At 37.1% G+C, this 24,538-nt stretch overlaps 1 protein-coding gene across 1 annotated transcript in view; it reads right to left on the reverse strand.

Annotated features, from left to right (window-relative positions):
• Positions 1–24,538, reverse strand: part of THSD7B (thrombospondin type 1 domain containing 7B) — a 747,617-nt gene that overhangs the window by 206,346 nt on the left and 516,733 nt on the right. The window contains exon 14 of the mRNA XM_059702510.1: positions 2,846–3,024. Within this exon, the coding sequence (XP_059558493.1) occupies positions 2,846–3,024 (179 nt within the window). The remainder of the gene's footprint in view (positions 1–2,845; positions 3,025–24,538) is intronic.

Raw genomic sequence — 24,538 nt, forward strand, 5'->3', positions numbered from 1 at the left:
ACATTACAGAAATAGAAAGACAGCCCTTGCCTTCAAAAAGACCCACAGAGCAATGGAGGAGGAGAATGAATAAGCACATGCAGGTATCTAACATTTATGCAGGCATATGCATAATAGGCAGCCCACACACAAGACAAAGTTTAATGTTTTTTTACAAACAGTACACCAGGCTCAATCTGACATACACTGAATTTTCTACATGCACAGGTGCTAAGGATAGGTGCCCCTCTTACTGGTTAATTCGGTTGCAATTTTTATACTCTTGTGGGTGAATGGATGAGAGCATATTAATATGGTTCCAAAAATAGAAAAATGAATCTGAACCTAAACACCAGCTGGAAAGAAGACAAATGCCTTACAGCCAGTTGTGAAATTGAACTTTACAAAAGAGCCTCAAGTGGGTATGCCTCTAACTGGACCACACTTCCAGCTCAGAAAAACAAATAGCGGCCCCTTCCACAGAAGCATCAGCATAAATAATAGAAGCTTGGAGATATTTCCTAAATAATGGAAATTCCTGACAACCCCATTATTTTCAAGTGACTTAGGAGAATGCGGATAACTTCAAAAGAATTCTATATATAACATCACATACACGCAGAGGGTTCAAGTGTCCCACAAATATGCTTAGAGGTAGGTATGTGCTTGCTTTAGAAAAGTTTCTTTGAAACTTAAGATTTTTCACACTAGTATCTCCCCTTGCCATTCACAGATTATAAATGAGAGGGGTGCCTATTTCTTATTGCTGTTATCAATTAACTTCCTTTAAAATGTAAATATGGACTGGGTGTTTTCTGATTCAGGTTTAATAAAGTCATATACATGCTAGATATATGAAACCTCTTTCTATTAGAATATAGGCAATACTCAATTCAACTGCTGATCATTAATGTCAGAATTTATTTCTGAGCATCACAACACACAATCAACTTTGCAATGCCATAATGCCTTTCTGGAACTTAAAAGAAACATTTCCTGCAGACAGACACACCTTAATTTTAATTTATGGAATGTATCTAAATTGTTGAACCTGGGGTTATTAGTTTGTACTACTTCGTAAGGGTACATGTTTTATCTGAAAATGAAATGTTTAGAACATGTTTCCTTTAGGTCACAGCAGCTTACAAGTACATTTATCTCAGTCATACTTTCAAATTTGATAGACACATTTCTACACATTTGCCTTCGTGTATTGAAAATATTGTCCTAAAGTCTGTGCGCAAATAAAATCCTTTTATTCCTTTGATAATTTCCTAGTTCATAAAATAAACATATTAAAATAATATTTAATACCAGTGTTATAAGGACTTAGCTTTCATTGTTGCTTTTGAAAAAAATATAAAAATTACCATACATTTTTTATAACTATAAATTCTTAATAGCTTTTCCATTTTAAATTCCTAGAAAAATCTCTGAGGAATGGTCAAATAGTCTTCACAGAAAATATTCACTTAAGAATCTTCCTTTTGACCATAAGCTTGAGCTGAAGGCATATCTCCTTGGATTATCTCTCTCTGATTATCTCTCTCCCACTTTCATTAATCAAATCCCTTCATTAACTGTCCATTCACCAAACTACAGTACTTGGTCCTCTGCCTTATTTTCCCCAATAGGTTTATGTTTGCTTTGCGGGGGGAGAACCAGGTCATTATTTTACCACAGAACCTTAAAATACAAGACGCATCACATTGTGCCCTGTCTAAGAACTTAAGTGCTTTTGTTGGAATGATAAGTTTTCATTCTCAATGAATTATGTGCCTTTTGCAAAAACTTAGAAAAAATAGCTAGAGATATTGCTCTTGAATTGACAAATGATATCTAAATCCAAGTAGTACCAGACACGCTATTAAAATTAATTAAAAATAGATGCATGGATTTCCCTTCCATTAAACAACCTGTACAGAAAGTCTAATCAAAATGGGGTTAAGATGACAGAAATTAATATACTAGAATTAGTAATACAAGCCTGCGTAGCTATTCTGTTGAAGCAGTTCTGGAGTATAGAGACTATATACCCACATAAGACACACTTCACCTCTCTAAGAATAAAGAACTTCTAACTCTTATCACCTTGTTCCCTGCCCATTCAACTGGATTAAAAAATATATGTCAGTTTTAATCTAATAATCAGTATGCAATTGTGGGAGAAAATTTAGTTTTTTATTATAATTCGTACCTAAATTTAGACTCTGTTATATGGGTAAAGTCAACTGAAATACTCAAATCAACTTTGCTTAGGATGGTACTTTGATTAGACATCTACATGGAAGGGTATTCTTGAGGGTTCCATTTTATGAAAACAGCTTTGATTTGGGGGGAAACAGATAGAGAAATAGCTCAGAAAAGAATGAAGAGCTGTGGAAACACTGGCAACGCTGAGAACAACAAAAAATTAGAAGGAAGGGTTAGGTAAAGGTAAAATAGAACACCATTTTTGCACTATATGACGAGACCAGACCAGTAATTATATTTATGGCCATATTAATTGACATTCTCCCAACATTAATACATATGTGCACGTGTGTGTATGTGTATCTATACGCATCACTTTTATTATCACAGATAATCAAATTACAATTCAAGATTATTTAACATCAATTGGATGTAATTTTTGCAAACACTATTACTGCTAATAATACCAAATTGAACTCAACAACCAGCCAGGAGTGCCCAAGGCTTCTATAACTAATTGCATTATATTAATATCTGCTGCTGAACCCTTCTCTTCTGAACTTGTGGTAACCTGTTATGAGCTGCTTCTAACAAGATAATGGCTTCAATTTCAATAGGAAATAATAAAGAGGATAATTTTTTAGCTTTTTATTTTCTGCTTCATGCACTGTACCTGATTCTTGAGATCCAGTTTAGGACATGGGCGGCCTCCATTGTAAGGTTTTTCTTTTAGCCATTTGGATCGAATTCTCACGCCAATCCCACAAGATGAACTGCAAGACCCCCAGCTGGACCAATCGCTTAACTTGCAATCAAATGGGCAGGGGATGGCACATTCTTCTTGAATATAACCTGAGAGAAAAAGATCCAAGAGAAAGGAGGAAAATCTGATCAAAATGCACTGATCAAATTCACTTGCTATTCTTAGAGCTCAGGTTGCTCAACAATACTGCCATAGGGACCTTGATAGTTTTCTCCTCAAATACACAGACAAAAGTTCTCAGAGGCAGATACTTATGATTATATCTGCAACCCAAATTTGTACCACCTGTTTACTTCACAGACAATTCTGGGACAGAAGGGGCAGGGAAAAGTACACACTTAGTTCTTCTTTCTGATGAGAAGAAATGAGGCAGTTCAGGGCTAATGATATCATTTCATTTCCTTCACTGGGCGTTGTGTCCCACCAATTCCTATAATTCTGTCTGAAGATGGGAAGCATAATAGAATCAATCTGGATAATATTGAAAGAGGAAAATAGAGGCAAGTGAAAGGGCATCTAATGAGATATTGGACTGGAATCAAGTGATATGGATTGAAATACAGATGCACATGTTCTAGTTTTACCTGGTCTTACTCTTGTTCTCAGCCCAGTTCTTGCTATATCTTTCTCTAGATAATCTAATTATTTAACTATCACCTCAAATAACCACTATCAAATACATATTTCTAAGTCTGATATCTCGAATGAGTTCTTATACAACCTACTCATTCACTCAAGTTGGATAGCCAACTACCCCCGAATTCAACATGTCTAAAGCTGGGGCAATTGATTTCCTCCTAAATCAGTGGTTCTCAACCTTCCTAATGCCACAACCCTTTAATACAGTTCCTCATGTTGTGGTGACTCCCAACCATAAAACTATTTCTGTTGCTACTTCATAACTGTAATTTTGCTACTGTTATGAATTGTAATGCAAATATGATATGCAGGATGTATTTTCAGGGGTCAAGACCCACAAAGCATTCTAATTCTATTATATCCCTCATCTTAATTAACTACAACATATCTGGTTCTTATACACTGACGGGCATGCCTACATAACCTCTTCCCCTTGGTTTTGGGCAGGATCCGTGAATGTGCTAGGAGGGCATTCCCATGATTAGGTTTTAGTGTGTAGAAAAGGGGAAAGGAACTCACATATAGAATTAACATGACAAATCAGTTGATTTTGAGTTTACTAGGAGAGAGATTATCAGGACGAACAGCCTGGATAATTGGGTGAAAAACCTTAAAAGAGTGACTGGGCCCTTTTTGTGGAGGAAGATTCTCCTGCTGGCCTTGAATAAACAAACAGGTGCGCTACGCGTGGCCACATAGCAGGGGACTGAGAGCAATGTCAAGGGCCTGAGAGCAGCTGCTGGCTGTCAGCCAGCAAGAAAACAGGCCTCAGCTCTACAGGCGTGTGGAGATGAATTCTACCAATAATTCCAAGGGAGCCTTCCCTTGTGCAGCATCTGCCGAGACCTCGGCCTTGGCCCACACGTTGCCTGTAGCCTGGTGAGAGACGTAAGCAGAGAACCTGGAGAAGCCACGTCTGTACTGCTGATCCTGGGGAGCCGAGCTAATGTTTTGAGCTAAGTCTGTGGTAAGTTTTTGATGCAGCAACTGACAGCTAACAGGTTATCCAAAATAAAAACCCGAGTCATCTCAGGCCTTCCTCCATTATCTCGCACATACATTAATAGGTGTAATAAGTTCTTATGTCAAAATGTCCCAAATATGGCCCCTACTCCAAGATTCCTTTGTCAGTCCCTGGTTCAAGATCTTACTTTCTGGTCTGGAGTACAGCAATAGTCTCTTCACTAGACTCCCCTTTTCCCTGCGCATTCTCTTTTAATATTGGTCAGTCACGTTGAGGAAAAAGTTTCTCTTCTGAAGTTGTATCAACTATAATAAAAATTTAATAAACAATCTAAAAAAGAGATAAAAATACATGATTTATGCTACTCCTTTTAAACTCTTTGCTGAATCTCCATTGCCTTGAAAATAAAGTGCCAACTAGTTTGCAAAAACTATACAATTCTTTACAAGAGCCTCTAAGCAAGGGATTTCATCTTGACTGTAAAATATATTCCTATTGCTCAGGACATTCTACAGACCAATTTGACCAGAGTCTCTGAGATGGATCTAGGCACTGGTACTTTTCAAAGATCCCCGGGGAGTCTAATGTGCAGTCAAGGCTGAGAACTGCATCCCTAACTTGTTTTGCTCCTGCCCTTCCCTCTCCTCTGTCTCAAAATCTGTCCACATAGACTACTCCATGTTCTTCAGTAATATTTATGCCTTTCCTCATGCAAAACTACTCTTTCTCTAGCCAGTTTAGCCTTGCTGGCTCATTTTTATTTTTATCTATATTTGTATATTGAATGATTTTAATTAGAGAGCCTCTCATACACTGTTTTATATTTTTCCTCCTGATAAGACATAAACTCAGAGGCTCTCTATGAAACTCAAGGTCATAAATTCAATGAGTATAAAATAGTTTTGAAATTCAACAGCGCCAGTGACATTTATTTTTCAGGATAGTTATATTCATGCTAGAGTATACCCGAAAGGAAAGCCCTTAGTGAGAACTGAGAACCATTAATAATTGCATATTCTCATGCCTATCTCATAATTGAAAAGATTAGTTTTATCCACATACTTGAGACTTACAATTTTTGGCAATAGAAGATGATCACATGTGGCTATGTATAAGGTTAACCTGCCAAATGAGAATTCAAATTCCTGACTATGGAAACTTCACTAATGTTTTAAAAACTCATTTGCATAAAAAATATTACAGAATAGCTTCTCTGGCAAATTTCAAAAATATAAATCCAACTGATATAAAAGAAACTGTTTTTCTTTCAAAAATATTTTACAGTCTTGGCCAGTGTGGCTCAGTTGGTTGGAGCACTGAAGAGTCCTGGGTTTCATTCCAGGTCAGGACATATACCCAAGTTGCAGGTTCAATCCCAGGTCTGACCGCATGGGAGGCAAAGAATCGACATTTCTCTCCCACATCAATGTTTCTCTCTTCTCTCTTCTCCCCTCCCCTCTCCCCTCTTCCCTCTCCCCTCTCCCCTTTTCCCCCTCTCCCTTCTCCTCTCTCTCTCTCTCTCTTCAATAAAAACATATCCTAGGCTAAGGATTTAAAAATATATATTTTTACACTATAATTCATATGCAGAATACATTGCTTGGGCCATCATATTATTTAACCTGGAGAAGTTTCCATCTTCTAGTTTAGTTACCTGTATGCATATGAAGTTAGATATGGAGTATTTATTACAGAATTATCAGTAGAGCATATACCCAACATTGTGATTTTTGTAAACCATATATGTTACAGATAGCAGGTACCCAAAAATATCTGTTGTTATGAATACAGATGAACTAATAAGATCTGTGATTATTATCTCTAGCTATGTTATAATTGAAGGGCTTTATTTAATGACATACTCATTTAGGCTGAAGCCCAGAGACCTGGAATGGCTTTTCAATCTACATTGCTAACCTTAAAATATTGCTCTTTAGGTTAGGACATAGGAAAAACACAGCTCTATGTATAAGGCTGGCTTTGTAATGAAACTACTTCCTAGGATATTACCTACTATAATTTTTTTCCCTCCATCATTCAAGGACTAACACATTTTTCCCTCTATAAGAGCCTCTTTTGAAGGATTAGAAAGAAACACTGATGATATTCATAGCCTGAGGGAAAAAAACTAGTTTAATTTACTTATATTTTCCTACTGTGTAAAGTAATGGCAAATACAGTGCATGTTCTATTTGTTGATACTTTGCTAGAATAATGAAAACACAGGACCAAAAATAAGGCAGGAAAAAATGAAGAAAATGCTGATTGTTTCTTCCCCATTTCAAAGTGAAGATCTGGGAGAAATTTGTGAGTTAAAATAAAGTGATGTTTTCATTTCTCAATATTTGAAGATTTACTGTTTTAATTTACACATTTTAATACTACTTTTTATCTAGTAATGAATGTACCATACTAAAAAGTATCTGATGACTTACATCAAAGTAGTTTAAAGCATATATTTGTTTAGAGGAGGTGAGGAATATGAGGGTGGATGTTTTTGACATGGTTGCAAGAAAGACAATTTGAGAAATTAGATCAATACTTTGTATTCAAGGGAAGACTGGCAGTATTGGACATTTATGTAAAACTAGAGGCCCGGTGCACAAAATTCATGCATGGGGGTGGGGGGGGGGGTGTTCCCTCAGCCTGGCCTGCATCCTCTCGCAGTCTGGGAACCTTTGGGGGATATCCGACTGTCATGGAGCCACTGTACTCACCAGCCATGAACCTGGCTAAGGGCTTCTGGCTGTGTGGCACTCCCCCTGTGGGGGTACACTGACCACCAGGGGGAAGCTCCTGCATTGAGCGTCTGCCCCCTGGTGTGCCATTTGGTCAATTTGCATATTAGCCTTTTATTATATAGGATATCAATCCATTAGTGTGTGGAAATATATATCAACCTCAGTAAGGTTGCCAGCTTGCTTTGGTGAATTTATATTTTCGCCTGAGAATACTGCCCATGAATACTAGTTACATTCTTTCAAAGATGATTCCAACCCTGTATAGGCTTCTGTAAAGCCCAAGAGGAGAGAGTTGGAAAGTACCTACATTCCCATTATTTCTTCTTTTTAAAAATTTGAGTTATTAAAATAAATATTTTGAAATACCATTTGCAAGTAGAAAAATAATCTTTACCACATATTTAAAACCTCATCAACATAGACTCTCCAATGTTAACATTATAAAGTGATGGTTATGGCTGTACGTAACAAAGTATCTTATTTGGACCCAAAATCAGATACATGAAATACTGCTGATTTAGAAGTTACATAAAATTCAAATAATTATATTGACAAAATATGTTTGCCTAGACTCCTTCAAACTCAAATATATTCCTCAGAATAATTATTTATTAAATTGTATTCCATTTACCAGAAAAAAAAATCATTTAAGTGTAAAGCACTTTTTAGTAATACAGCATGTGAACTTTATTTTAAATGTAGGTTCAAGGTCATCTGGGCCAAAAGCTTCATTTTATAGAATGGGCAGAAATAGAAAGGGAAATTGAACCCAGACTTGCCTGTGATACCCAGCTCACTATCAAGTTAAAAAAAAAAAAAAAGATCATCAGTATTATGGCCCCAGAATGTTCTCTTTAGTGCTGGAGTAACAAGGTAGAAAAATCAACCCCTGCTCTTAAAGAAATTCATATTTTGGAGGATATCAGTCTTTTGACAAAAATGTTTTAGTTGATTTTAGAGAGGGAGGAAGGGAGAGGAAGAGAAACATGGATCCATCCATCAGCTGCCTCCTGCACGCCCCCTACTGGGGATTGAGCCCGCAACCTGGGTATGTGCCCTCCCAGGGAATCGAACTAGCAACCTCTTGGTGCCTAGAATGACTCCCAACCGAGCCCAACCAGCCAGGGCGTAGAGATCAGTCTTATTAATGAGAAGGGAAATAAAAGGTCATAATCAACTACTTAAATTATATGATATAAATAATATATGCAAATTATATAACAGTTTGAGGTAATATAAATGGATCCTGGTTTCAATTCCTGTGAGGAAATATATTGGGATAATTTGTGGCAGAAACAGGTTTTTGACTAATTATTCTATCTGGTTCACTTGCTATAACTAAATGGATCAGTATAAATTTAATCAGTCAACCAAATAATATGACAAACGGATGTTTTAAATTGAATTGTCCAGGCAAATTCATCACGATGCCATCTCCGGTTGTTCACATAGACAGAGTTTCAGCATTAACACCCTTGTGCCAGGTTTCTCCGGCAGACAAGAAAGATGTTTTTCTCTTAGAAGATATTGGGGATGTTAAGGATAAAAATGGAACACCAGACGCGGAACAATCTGAACTGCTCCATCAGGACTGTGTGTACTAAGTGGTTTCTATCATTAGTGCAAATAAGCACTGTTAAAATTAAAGTGACTGAATGATTTAACCACATAACAAACTCGGCATTGGAAACATTACAGAGGTACACAGATTGTTGACAAGCCAATATTACCAAGTAATTCTTGGAACTGTGTCTGTAAGATCCTGTGTAACTTGCCAAGAGAAAAATCTTAAATTATACCAAACATTCTCTACATTACCATAAAGTTCCAATAGCTGAACTCAGAGCATGCCTTGTATTTGTTAGAGCATGCCAAATATTTCAGGGTTTGATTCTAGAGATGTAGAGTAATTGCACTTCCCAGCTTCTTGGAGTGAGGCGGGATCTTAATTTGCTTTAGCCAATGAAATCTGGGAAGTGAGCATGTGACTTCTAGGTGAAAGCTTTAAGAGCTATAGGGTAATTTGCCACACTCTTTCTTTCCCTATGCCCACCAACAGGAAATGTTCCAGATAGTAGCTGCTCCATCAGGCAAGGTCCTGGACTTAAACAGAGTGCCCCAGTCACCCCAATTTTGATAAAAGATGGGCATAGTGAGTTATCTTAGTGGCATTGATCCACTAAGAGTCTGACACTGTCTGTTACATTCTGTACTACACCATAAACCATTGCACAGTTCATGGACCAGCCTTGGCATAGTAAACTATATTTTCAGAAAAGGAAATAAAAAGCCCCATGAAATAAATATTTAGAATATTTTGAGACCCGATATATAATGCTCTGAAAAGATAAGATTAAACTGTGTCAGCAGTTAACACAGAACGAATAGAGACATCATCAAATTAGAATGTGACTTTGCAAAAGTTGAGTCAAATGGATATGTATTTCAGGAAAATTTATAATTTATTATTTAAAAAGGACTGGTAATATGGATTATAAATCAAGGTCTAACCTTATGTGATCTGGAATGGAATTTTAAATCTTAATAATTCAATTTCCTTATGTAAAAATAAAAATAATACCCACCTTTAAAAAAAACACCCCTTTCATGCTGTAAAAATAAAAATGTAGTAAGTAGAAGTTTGTGGAAATTTTCAAATATAAATCAGATACTAATATTTTTTCACTACTAAAAGCAAATAGCAGGGTAAAAATGCGTTTTTCTTATCCTGTTTTTAGTGCTAGTGTTTGATAGAAATTATAATTCTGTGGAGATGCTTTAGCAAAAAAAAGCTATAGGGTAATAATGATCAAATTTGGGTGCCAATTTGCATTCCAGATCATTTCCAGGCAAATTAAAGCCTAAGATAACATTGAGAAGATGAGCGAGTCTGTATTGGATCAGGAAAGCAATTGTTGTTTGAGCCCATCTCTGTCCTTCCAAGTCTGCTGCCACCAGCCAAGGCCAGACACTCATTATCCCTCACCTGGCTCATGTTCATGGCCCCTTCACTGGACGCCAAGGTCCCCAATCTGTTCTAACCCATTCCATGTCTGATTGACTGCTACACTAATGTCCCAAAATAGCAACTTCAATATATCATAGTTTAACTTAAAGTAAATAACCTCTAAAGCATAGCAAAATAAAATAAAATAAAAGATATGCAGATGACAATTTAGGCAGGAGAGATATCACACATTAAATTAAGATGGGAGTGAACCCAAAATCTCCAAAAATCAAGAGAGAAATCCTCTGTACAAGAATTTGAGGCTGGAAAGAAGTATAGAATTGGCTAGGTCAAGTGGTGCCACATGGGCTGTCATGATGAGGGCTCAGAAAGTTGATTCAAATGCCCGATATTAATTTAGGTGGGCTCTTGAGTTTAAGAAAAAATAGCATGAGAACAAGTCACCTTCTTAACAGATAACTGAAAAATTTAGAAGTTAAATTAAAATGACTAATGGGTAGGCTTTAGCCTTAAAGACCATTAAATATGATATTTTGTACATAAATATATACATATATGATGTACATATACATATTACATATTTTCCTATATTGCATTTACATATAGATTGTTAAAGAAAATATTGAAACATGATAGACTATCACTGATAATTAGCTCTCACATGTACACACAGCTAATATACTATCTAAATGGAAATTACTATCTTCAGAATGACCAGTGAACCAGCTCTTTAAATAGCAACTTCATTTTCCAACTGTTGAGACAGGTTTAATGAACTAATTATAAAAATGAATAATGGCCAGTTTGTGAGTAGATAGATGCTTCTAAATATCCCAGGGGATTCAGAAAAATATAAGTTTAGAAAAAAAGTGTCTTTGTCCTTTTTTGCTTCATCTGTGAGGTCCTAAAGGAAGCTCTGACCTGAATCCAGACATTATACTGGGCCAGCACAGAGGATTTATTTATTGTCTGCCTGTTTATTTATTTTCTTATTTACATAGGGTGGGGCAAATACAGGTTTACAGTTGTTCATATGGAAAATAATGCAATAATTAATAATACAAGAATAAACTGTTTCCGATACAACTGTAAACCTACTTTGCCCTACTCTGTATACTTATTCTGAGGCCAAGAGTTCAGTAGTGAGGGATTTCTGATAAAAATAAAGATTTCTGGATTCTCTTGAATATGTGGGGGATCTGGGGGCACTTGGGTCCTTAATTCCAGCATGGCACCAACTGTGCAGCAGGGTCTCTGCAGATGAAATTTCCCTTTGGTGTCCTCTGCTGCCCCTGAGTGATCATCTAAATTTCTAAAGTAAGGATTCTCCCCCAACTAAAGCAATGCAAAAACATAACTCATAATTCCAGTATAGAAGCAGATGAGGAAGTGCTGCTTGTATTGTAGGAAAAGGTAGAAGATACAGAGACCCAGCAGTCAGGGCTCACAATGCTCATCACGGGGACACATCTACTGGAAGTCTAGCTAAAAACCTCGCTTGGAGAGAATTCCTAATGCTTAAGCTTCATTAGATGGACTGAGTTCTACTTCCATCAGTACCTGCATATTACTAAAACCAGCACATAAAGATAATTCCTGAAGGTGGCAACAAGAGGCATGAAAAATACCTAGAGTGCATGACTACCTAGAACAACGTTGATGAAGGCAGCCTGCGTCAGAGCCGCCCTCCACCATGAAATGATCTGATTGCCTGAAACACACTTCAGGGATGAAACTCCATTTTTATTTGCTGAAATGTAGGGTCATCCCAACAATGATTTGTATTCATGAACAACAACACAAGCTGTTACTATAAATTCTAAATTATGGATTACAGGATGCAGAAAATTTACATCTAAAAGTTGCTTTAACCAAAGAACTGCATCTTTCACTGGGCTAATACAGAAATCAATGTGCTGGAATGAATTCACAGTACATTAACTCCTTGCAAGTTACTGTAAAAACTTCTGAAATATCGCTAAGGTGTAAAATTAAATATAACTCCCAGCTTAGATTTATACTGCATGCTGGTAACGGTGAATTTGTTTCACTTACCAATAAATTTCTTTCCTAATGGATTGCACATCAGCTAATCCAAAGACACATTTAGGCTTCTCTTGCCTTCTCTAGCCAAACAAATATCTTATGGTTTTATTTAAGGATATTTAATGATATACCTGCTAAAGGAATAAAAAAATTCAGAAAGGGTGAGGCACTTATTTTCTTCTAAGGAAATTGGAAGTTAGCAGTCTCTTAATTATAGTAATCATGTCCAGGAGCCGTGGATATGGATACTTTCAATTCACAGAGAGAATCTTCCAACCACTAAAAAAGATCCAAGAGAAACCAGAAATTTCCCTTGAAAATAGAGTTTATTAGTTTCCTAGGGCTGTGATAACAAATAATCACAAATGTGGTGACTTCAAATGACAAAAATGTATCCTCCCATAGTTCTGGAGGCCAGAAGTCTGGAATTAAGGTGTTAGTAGGGCTGCAGTCCCTCCACGTCTGTAGGAGAAAATCTTTCCTTACCCTTCCAGTTTCTGGTGGCTCCTGCATTCCTTGTCTGTGGCAGCATGATTCCAGTTCTGTCTTTTCTTTATATATGCCTCAGATATGTCAAATATCCCTCTCCTTCCTATTACAAACATGCCCATCATTAGATTTAGAGCCCATTGTAGATCCAGGATGATCTCAAATCAAGTTCCTTAACTTTGTTATACCTGCAAAGATTCTATTTGAAAATAAGGTCACATTCACAGGAACTGGGGGTCGGGATTTAAACATATCTTGTGGGGGAACTTAATTCAACCCACTAAAGAGATAAATGAAAACTATGATAAGGAAGACAATATAACACATGGATAGAATCTGGCCTTTGATATCAAGCCAACCTAGGTCTATATCTCACAACTAGAGGCCGAATGCAAGAAATTCATTCAAGGGGCTTGGCCCTCACTGCCCCCCCTACACCCCCCACCCCCCCGCCCATGGCTTTATCTGGAAGGTTGTCCAGAATGTAGTCCAGAAGGTCATCCAGCCATCCAGTCTAATTAGCATATTATGCTTTTATTATTATAGATAGCTCTTTGAATCCCCTAAACTTGAATTTTATTATCTATAAGAAAGATTGGCAAATTGTGGTCTGCAGGTCAAATCCAGCCATTGCCTATATTTTGGAAATACAGTTTTGTTGGAACAGAACCACACCCAATGTTTTAAGTGTTGTCTACAGTGGCTTTTGCACAGCAAGAACAATGGTGACTAATTGTGATAAAGACAGTATGGCCCGCAAAGTTTAAAATATTTACTATGTGGACCTTTATAGAAGACATCTGCAAACTCTGATTTATAAAATGGGGATGATAATAGTACCCACGGCGTAGGATTATTTTGAGGATCAAGTGAAAGCACTTAGCAGGGCTGACCGCATGGCAAGCATTTAGTAAGTTGTTTCCATTAAAGAGGCATGGTACCATGGTGGATAATAGCATGTACTTAGAAATAAGGAAGACCTAAGTTCAAAGTCAACCAGAACACTTGTTACTAGTGATATTAGTTTGTGTCTGTCATTAAACATTTTCAAGCCTCGATCTTTTTGTCTGCAAAATGGAGGTAATTATTACACCTATGCCAAAGAATTTTTCTGTAGACTAGATGGTCTGAAACAAGGAGTTGGCCATTGCTGTTACTATTATTATTCTCCAAAATCATAGATATAAAAGAAATGGTATAACGTCATTTTCAGTGTATGAGATGGGGAAGAGAGGTAGGAAGACAGTCACAGACATAGAAATTGCATAGAGGAGGAGATCCAACATCTTGAGTCCTTTTAAAAATGATGTTTTATCCTCAAGGTCAAAGCTTGTGTGGCATGCAGGGATGGATGGTGCACTCCTGTGAACTTTTGTCTATTTATTGATCAAACACACAGAGCAAGTAATGATAAGCTCTTGGTATGTGACAATGAATAGTTCCATGCTAATTAGAGCAGGCATATATAAAATAATGAACAAATGGTGCTTGAAGGCCACTAAAGATGGGAATTAGGTCAAAAGACCTTAACAACTCCACTTATGTGAGAATTATTACTACCCCCACACCCCTAACCAATCATGTCCCTCCTTCCATGTTCTCTATCTTGATCCTATGTTAAAGTCCAACTTCTTTGGCTTACAGGGACGTCCATATCTATCCATTGCATAAGGGCACATGAAGTTCTGTAACTTCACAATGCTCAACATGTGGTAACAATTTCACAAAGTCAAGATATCATTCAGGAAGTATTGAAGATAGTTCCTTTGTTTTACTTTACGCTCTACTGCCATCTAAACTTTGAAGGGATCTCATTACAGTCATCATCAGCTTAGGAAGTTGAGGCTATACCTGTGTATATTTTGAAATATAGCTTTGATCCAAGAAAGTAATGACTATTTCATCTGAACTTAAAATGTACTGCACTCATTCTTTCCATGTCCTAAATTTTGATGAATTGAAAAACAGATGAGAAAAAATTTTCAACTCTTGTCATTCTAGAGAACTGAGATAGTGCCAACTAACCTATTTTAGGCTATACATTTCTTTTTCAGATGTTGGAAATGATCAGGTGAAATAAATTTGCACTTAGATTATTCAAAATTCAGGGACTGAGTTATACAGACCACAAAGTTAAAACTTTGGCTCTGGCCTGGATTCCACATGGAGACTCAAAATCTAAGGGCTTGTCAACATTACAGTTCTGTATTAAGATATATGGAAATAAAAAGCAAAAAGAGGAAAGTGTTGGAAGAAAACATTCTCAGCATTTAAAGGCTACCAGTTGCTAATATCTTAGCATACTTCTCCCTTTTGGTTAATGGTTTTGTATTTAGTGTTGTTGCTTGTTAAATTATACTATCTTACTAGCTACCTAGTGATCACACTTCAGTACAAGATGCCAATATTGGACTAAATATCCAGCATTCTTAGTTGACTGGATAAGACTAGAATGAAGCCTGGATAATTTATTACTATTGGGAAAGAAATATAAAATACTGAATATGTGTGAAAGGTGAAATACTATAAGTATTTTTGGGGAAAAGGATAAACTAATCTACATAAAGAAGAACAGAGGCCATTAATGTATTAAGAGACACACTCTAGGACCAAATTACAGGGATGAAGAAACAAATTATGGCATTCCCTAGTTGAGAAAGCTTATGCAAGTTCCTTAACTTCTCTGTTTCTTATCTATAACATAAGAATGAAAATAATATCTGACTAATCCTGTTGATAGCAGAATAAAATGAGTTACTAGAGAGAGAGCACTTAGAGAAAGATATTACATGTTTATAAATGCTCAATGGATGTTGGGTATCATAATTTATCAGGAAAAAAATTAAAAATAGAATTAGTACCTTATGATCCAGCATTCCCACTAGAGGTTATAACCAAAGGAAATAAAATATGTATCTCAAAGATATATCTACATTCCCTTTGCAGTATTATTCACAATAGCCAAGAAACAAGATATGAAAACAATCTAAGTGCCTGTCAACAGGTGAATGGAGAAAGAACTCACACACACAACTGGAATATTATGCAGCCTTAAGAAGGAAGGAAATCTTGCCATTTGCAAAAACATCGATGAAGTTGAAGGACATTATGCTAAGTGAAATAAGTCAGACACAGAAAGATAAATACTGTATGATTTCACTTGTAGGTGGGATCTAAAATAGTTGAACTCCTAGAAGAATATAGTAGAATGATGGTTGTCAGAGGTTGGGGTGGGGGAAATGGGAAGATGTACAAAGGGTACAAAGTTTCAGATGTACAAGATGAATAAGTTCTGGAGATTTGTACAGCATGGAGAATATAATTAACAATACCATATTATATACTTAACATTGCTAAGAAGGTAGAACTGAATTGCTCTTAGAACATACACACACAAATGCTAACTACATGAGGTGATGGATATGCTAATGATATGTTAACTAGTTTGAGTGTGGTAATCATTTTGCAGCATATAATTATATCAAATCATCAAATCATACACCTTAAATATATACAACTTTTACTGCTCAGTTATACTCCAAAAAAAGTGAAAAAACAAAATATATATTATAAATGTAAATTAAAGCACAAGCAAAAATAATCATATACATTTATTTATATTTATACTTTTGGAATATATATATTTTAATATAAACAGATGGAAAGAAGATTGGAATGTTCTAAAGTAAATATGAGGAAACTTAATCGGATTGGAGATACAGAGTGAAAGCAAAAATTATGAAACTGAATTAAAAGTACAAAAAGGACTACAGAAGAGAGGGTGCAGATTCTCAGTCAGATCCTCACTCCAGGAGCTTGTAATGTCAGACAGAGAAAGTGGTAGAGACAGAGAAAGAAGGGGGAGGCCAGCTGTCAAGCAAGAGTCAGGAGACAGCAGGCTCAGTCACAGAAGAACAGAACACACCGTGAGGGCAGCGGAACAGGAAGAACCAGGAGCCACAACGCATTTCCTCCTGCGAGAAAAGTTCTCTTTGCTTCCTTAGCTCCCCGTGAATCCAGCAATGGGTGCCAATCTCTGAAGTTACTTCAGTTTGTCCTCATTGTTTGAAATTAAAAAGTAGCCTAATACTACATCAGTTTGATTGGGCACTCAACAGAAAAAATTTCCCAAGGACATAGATGATAAAGCACTTTTGTTCAACTTGAGACATAAAACATAATGACACAGAAAACGATTATTATGACCTTCCAGATAACTGTTATTTTTCTCCTTCTCAAAGCCCTGCAATGGTGAAACAGCAATGAGAACAACAGTATATTCAATATCTCCAGCATGGTAATTCATTGTTCCAACCCTTTGAATCATCTCACAAATCTGACAAAATTTTAAATATTTTAGTTTATTTCCAACATGATGCCATATCAAGATTGAACTGTATGGGCCTGGCATTCTAATCCTATTAAACAGATGTTATAAAATAACATAAGCAAAGCCTCCAGCAGAGTACCTAATACATAGTATATATTTTAAAAAGCCAACATACTGCCCCTTGCCTTCCCCAATCATGATTCCACTTATCCAAGAAAAAACTGTTAAAACTCATCAAATGAACTGATTGCTACTCACATTGATAAGATAAGTGAGGAGGAATAAAGCTGATGAAAAATCTGAAAAGTAGCTGCTGGGACTTACTTGTCTTAGATATGAGGTTAAGGGAGACACAGGTGGTATTATGATATTAATGTTTTTACCTAAAAAGATGCTTTTGAGAAAGAAGGAGATAGAGAGTAAAGTGTTTGCAGTATAGACAGTAATGAAGAATGCGATTAAGTATTTTAGGCTATGAATTATAATAGACCTATAGGCAAACAATGGAGTTCTAATAGGAGAAACAACAAAAATAAGAAAAAATGCGTGTAAGTCAAACTTGAAGTAGTGGGAGGAAAATGGACAGAAAAAAAATATACTGAGAACAAGACTAGAATCAAGAGTATTAGAGGCCTGAATCCTTGAAAGGAGAAAGTAATAGAATAGGAATTGAATAATAATAATTATAACCACTGTTACATGTAGCTCAACACACAGAATAAGGAAAATAAACACAGTAAAGCAAAGACAGGTCAAATCAATGTAGGAAATATATTCTGCAGCTGCATCCCCATATCACCCTGTCTGCCTACTAAACAGCTTCGCTACCTGAAAGGAACTATCAGCTGTTAAAGGGCTCATTCTTTTTGGGTGTTTTGTAACTTGGCCTGGGTTGCAAGCCCTTAAGACATTGCCTTTGCCCCGGAGGGCTAGGCCTAACCAGAAGTGATAGAACTACAGCAGGTTATCACAAAGCTATGGCAGCGACCAATTCTGACCAAAAAAGTCCAAGGACATATTATTAAAAAGCTTGTCAATCTATTAATAAAAGCGTAATATGCTAATTAGACTGGACAGCTGAACGACCTTCCGGACATCCTTCCAGACGAAACTGGGGCTGCGAGGGCTGAAGCAAGCAAAGCAGCAAGGGCCAAGCCCCTTGCACAGATTTTATGCATCAGGCCTCTAGTATTTTAATAAAGAAGAAGTGGGCAATCGGCATCAAAATGGGCCCACTGAGATCAGTTCCAGAGAAAGTGATATAATTTATTTCTCATGCATTTACTAGACTGTTAGAGAAGAAGAGGATATTACAGGTAGAAAGTACTTTGACAAAAACTCTCTCCTCATACTCTTGTAAATAATTATAGGAAGCTAGATGGATTTTTGTAGTTACAAACAAAGTTGATTAATGGATCAGTATGTCTTCCTGTGGCTGAATGCTGAGGGGTGAATGCTCGGTCCTTTTCATTCAACATTTTGATTAAGAACTTAGATAACGACACAAATGGCATGCTCATCAAATTTGGGGATGATGTGAAGCTAAGAGTTATCACTAATATGTTGGATGTCAGAATCAAGATTTAGAGTGGTTAAAAAGCTAGAATAATGAGCTGTAACTCATTATATGAAAGGTAATACAGAGAAAAGGACAGTTCTACGAGACTGTACCCAAAAGGTGGCTGAACATCTGTACTCAGAATGGGAGATGCAAAATTTTATAGAAGTTCCTAAAAAACAGATTTCAGGATTTTTTTTTTTACTACAAACTGAAAAATGCATTAATAGTTACTATACAAAATGAATTATGCATTTTGTTTATTTTATTGTAAATTTCATCTACCAAGAAATATTTGAGGTAGTTTATAAAACAGAACCTACACAAAAGTATTATTAACATGGCCCAAAGAAAGTAGGTGAATAGAATTCTGGGAATATTGTACTCATATTCATTCAAGGGACATTACTTAAGTCTCTACTCTGGCTGAAAGTGTGTCCTTTCTCTATTGTACACCTCCCTGCCTTCATTTTTTAGTTTTGAAATAGTCTATTTAGAATAGTCTATTTTTAGACTATTTAGAAATATTCTCACTATGTTAGCTTTTCTATAAATACCCCTTGCCTTTTTCTCTTAATCAGAACACAATTTGGGCTTCTGTCTGAATCAGTGCCCATAAATAGTTTTTCTTTTTTTTGGGGGGGGGGGGTGGGGGGGGCATGATCTCAAATAAATGCTTATCACTTCTTACTTTGGCCTTTTATTTTCAGGTTAACAAATTGAATAAAGTTAATTTGGAACCAATGGATAAAGAAAGCTACTTTTAGACTTAAAGGTAAAGATTGCTCCAGGTTTAAAGCTGTCCAAATGACTTGTAGCGATGAGCTCCTAATCAGAGAGGAGGCTATATGCACATGGTGGATGATGCTCCTACCACCATCTCAAATATAAATATTGCTTGGTGTTTGGAGGTTATATTTTCCAATTGTCAACAGTATTCATACCACCTACCTTGCCAGCTATAAGCTATTCCAAAATCTATATTCCAAATCTCTAGTTATAAAAACTTCTTTCTTCTGACTTTAATCAAATATTTCCAATTGTGGGGTTTTTTACATCTCTAATGATTCTTTGGCTCAGTCCACTCTTAAGCTGTGCCTTACCTTGTCAGTGTCACCAGCCATCACTGGCCCAGCTTTCCATTATTCCCGACTCCACCCTGTCTTTCCACCACTAATCAGTGTTATCTGTCCTGACTCTGAAATGTTTATTCCGTCTCTGTCCCCATGGATCCTGTCTTTTTTCACTCTCACTGCAGCTAAATTCTGGCTGGTTTCTCTACCTTTAATTTTCCTTTTATCTAATTCAACCTCAGCCCTGAAGCCAGAATTATCTTTCTAAAAAAACATTGACTCTTATTACAACAGCCTTGGTTAACAAACCTACTTTCTAAAGCAGCAGTGTCATGGGAGCTGGGAATTTGAAGAATCAGTGGGAAAGATACAGGGAGAGTTAAGATGGGGGTTCCTGGGTTTTACCTGTCCTTAGGCAGTTTTTCCTATGGGAAGTCCTTGGGGGAATATTAACTTCTGATGAGTATGACCTGGGAAACATTATTAGGTAAATATGTCACCAGAGGGAAAAGGTTGAGAACTACCGTCCTGAAGATGAATTCCACAGGTATGGCTCCTTGGCTTCTAAGCATACACAGATACTTTTAGAGAACATAAAATTTAAAAATTTGACATTAAAAATTTTATGTCTCTTTTAGTATATAGCTTATGTCCTATAAATATAAGGAGAATTATGTTTCATTCTGTTTTATGATGAAAATAATTTCAGTTAAGACTAGAGCTCTGTTAGATATTAATTCCTTAAAAAAAGTTCAAACATTACTTGAGCTTTAAAAATATGCCTTGAATGCTCAATTCTATTTAGCATGTGAGTTCTTCCTACATGAGTTAACTCCAACTGAAATTTCTCACCTTGTCTTCTATCACCTATCTATACCTTGGTCACACAGTACTAGTTATATTTACCAAGAGACCATGCACCCTTTCCTTCTTCAAGAGTCAGATCAAAATCCTCTCTCTTCTGAGACATTGGTGCTGAGACCATCCCTGAATTAGTTCATCACTGTGTTCCCCAAATACTTCATATTTATCTTCTGGTATGTTCCACATTTCATTAAGTTTACATATTTATAAGACTATTCCTAACATTAGACATTCTCAAAAAAATTCCTCCAAGTAAATCAAAATCTCTAGTGTCAATATTTTAGATGCGTCTGTGAATATGTGTATGTATACACACATATGCAAGAAAACACATACATACATGTGTAAACATATATAGAAACATTAACCTATTTTGCACTAAATTATTCTTTTGAATTATAATTATGTTATTAGATCTCAAAACTATTTTTCCCTTTTGTAATTTATCCCTATACATTCTTGATAATACCCTTTGCAATGTGTTAAGCAACTTATCTATATTTTTTGTTGCTAGTACTTTTAGTATTGTATATAAAAAGACTTTACCTAGCCAAAGATTTACAGCTTTTTTCTTTTAAGAGTTTTATAGTTTTAGCTATTACATTTAGGTTTATCATCCATTTCCTGTTAATTTTTGTATATAGTGTAAGCAAGGGGTCAAGGTTCATTTGTGTGTGGATATTCAGTTGTTCTAATACAATTTATTGAAGAACCTATTATTTACCCATTGAACAGTCTCTTGGCACACTTCTTTAAAATCAGTTGAGCATAACTGGATTTCCAAGTCTGCTTCATTTATCTACATGTCTAGCCATATGTCAGTACACCAGTGTCTTGATAACTGTAGCTTTGTGTAGTAAGTTTTAAAACGGGAAAGTGTGAGCCCTCCAGTTTTTTCTCTTCTTTCAAGGTTATTTAATTATCCTTGGTGTCTTGCATATCCATGTGAATTTTAGGATTAGTCTTTCAATTTCTATTAAAACAGCCAGCTGAGATTTTTTAATAGGGATTGGGTTGAATCTATGGATTTGAAGAGAATTGACATTTTAACATTATTAAGTCTTCTGGTCCATAAACATGGTACATTTTTCCATTCATTGGGTCTTCTTTAATTTTTCCAAATGTTTTTAAATTTTTTAGAACATATATTGTTTTGCTTCTTTTGTTAAATTTATTCTTAAGAGAACCAAGATGGCGGCGATATAGGCAGACGCGTCCCAGGTCGTGTCCCGGAGCAAATGGAGCGAGCAGCTGAAGCTAGTAACACTCACACCGAATTGGCGAAATTGCTCAGCTGGTGAGAGGGTTTGCAGCCGGGAAGAGCAGAACTCCCCTGGTAAGGTAAAAAAAAAAAAACAGGGATTTGGGCAGGAAAGTTTGCCTGACCTCTGAGCCCAGAGAGTCGGAGGGAGACCGCGTGGCAGACAGCCGCGTCCCTTGGGACAGGCACAGCCCCTGACGGGGGAAAGGAGAACCGCGGGATTCCTGGCGCCCCCAGGGAAATTGAGAGCTGGGTTCTGTGATCACGGAGGACTGAGCCTAAAGGGGGCAGCCTGAAGAGCTGACCTGACCATGCAGTCCCGGTAAGAGAAGAAGCTTACAGAAACCAAGCCTTCCCCGTTTCCGCGGCCGGCATTTGTTTGTTTGTTTACACTGAATCCTGTTCATGGGACATTTCGGATACAGACACTCACCTGTGCTGAAGAGAGGGGGAGTGTGCTGAGGAGTGGAATCTGGGGAGAGACTGGGGAAAGAGGGGGAGCCGGGAGAGGTGGTAGTGAATTGAGTGCTGAGATACCCCTGAGCCCAGGACTGGGGCAGCCACCCGCTCCTGAGAGTGAGTCTCCTCCCCCCAGCCCCCAGGCAAGGAGCACAGCCACACCCAGATTCCACCCTGTACGAGATCAAGGATTAAGATAACCTGATCAGTCCCTGGGAGTTAACAGGGTCTGGCCTATAGGGGGATTTTCAATCCCAGCAACAACATAGCGCCGGTAACTAACTATTACGCAGTCAGCTCTGGGCAGTGAACTTCCACTGGACAGAGAGGCCCTATAGCCTCAGAGGCCAACCCCAGAACACTGCCACCCAGAGGCTGACCCACAAACTGACTCTTTGCTAAACACAAAATAAGGCAGTCCGGGAAATAAATGCGGCATGCTTTAAAATAAGGACTGTGGTTTACAACACAGAGGAACAGTATATCGCAGGGAAACTCAACACTCTCCTGAATACCTGGAAGGTCTAAGGCGAGCCACACTGAAGAATAGAAGAAACGAAGGACATTCACTACGGCAATTTTTTTTTTTTCTTTTTTCACTTTTTAACTAAGAAACCAATTTTTTTTCACTTTTTTTTCTGTTCTTTTTTTTTTTTTTCTTTTCTTCTTTTTCCATCACCTGATTTTACCCTTTTAATTACTACCTTCTTATTTTTAACCAGTATTACTACTGCTACCATTTTACCATTTTTTAAAGTGGCATTTTATTTTTTCTTTATTTTATTTTGGGATTAGTGTTCACCATTCTATTTTCATCGTTATATTATTGGTTGTTTCTAGTTTGCATTCATATCCAGGGAGCTGTTGCTGGAATTTGTTGGGATTAATGGCTGTTCTATAGGAGTATTCTCCTCATATAAAAAGTCTCTTCCCCTCTTCCACTTCATTCTCTCTTTTCGCTCTTTTTTTTTCTTTTCTTTTCTCGCTTTTATTTTCCCCCTTCCTTTTTCCCAATTTCATTTTTGCACTCCCTTTTTTTGGTCCCTACTTTTCTTTTCCTTTCTCTCTTTTATCTTTTTCTCTTCCTTCTTCCTTATCCCCTAATTCTCTTAATTCAGGTGGTCACCTTCAATTGGGGTTATTAATATCGTGAATATATTTGTGTATAGTGCCTGGTACGTGGTGCCTTGTTGTGTTGTATTTTGTGCCTTTAAATCAACGCAGCAGATCCAAGCAACAACAACCTCCTGAGCACCACATCCTCTGCTGAGGAACAGCAGCTGTACGTGAAACCTCACCCCACCAGCCAGAAGAGCCACCACAGCTGTGAACAGCACCCACCAGAGGAGCTGCTGACAACTGAAGAGCAGCTGCTACCGCAACCGCCCGAAGAGCAACCACAGACCAAGGAGTCACTGCCACCAAGGGAGCAACCACTGAACAACTCAACGTCTAGATATGTCAGTGAGATCAAACATGGGTAGACAAAGAAACCCCCAAAGGAAAGAGAAGGAGGACTCTCCAGAAAAGCAGCTAAGTAATACAGAGGCATGCAACATGACAGATAAAGAATTCAGAATAAGGATCCTAGAGTGCATAAACCGGATGGAGGAAAAAATCGACAACCTCTTCAAGAAGCAAGAAGAAACAGATGAAAAAATCGATAACATATGGAAGAAGCTAGAAGAAACAGATGAAAAAATCGATAACATATGGAAGAAGCTAGAAGAAACAGATGAAAAAATCAACAACCTAAGTAATACCCAAGAAGAAATGAAGAGTGATATAGCTGCAATGAAAAACTCCATTGAAAGTATCAACAGTAGACTAGGAGAAGCGGAGGACCGAATTAGTGAATTAGAAGACAAGGAAGCAAAACACACCCAAAATGTACTGCAATTGGAGAAAAAAATTAAAAGACAGGAGGAGAGCCTAAGGGAGCTTTGGGACAACATGAAACGAAACAACATACGAATAATAGGAGTACCAGAACAACAGAAGGATGAACAAGGATTAGAAAACCTACTCGAAGAAATAATATCAGAAAACTTTCCTGAGGTGGGGAAGAAAAAAGTCACACAAGCCCAGAGAGTCCCAAACAAGGTGAACCCGAAAAGACCCACACCAAGACACATCATAATCACCATGGCAAATGTTCAGGACAAAGAGAGAATCTTACAGGCTGCAAGAGAGAGACAGAAAGTTACATAC

Source organism: Myotis daubentonii, chromosome 7 (genome assembly GCF_963259705.1).
Source record: "Myotis daubentonii chromosome 7, mMyoDau2.1, whole genome shotgun sequence".
NCBI classification, from domain to species: domain Eukaryota; kingdom Metazoa; phylum Chordata; class Mammalia; order Chiroptera; family Vespertilionidae; genus Myotis; species Myotis daubentonii.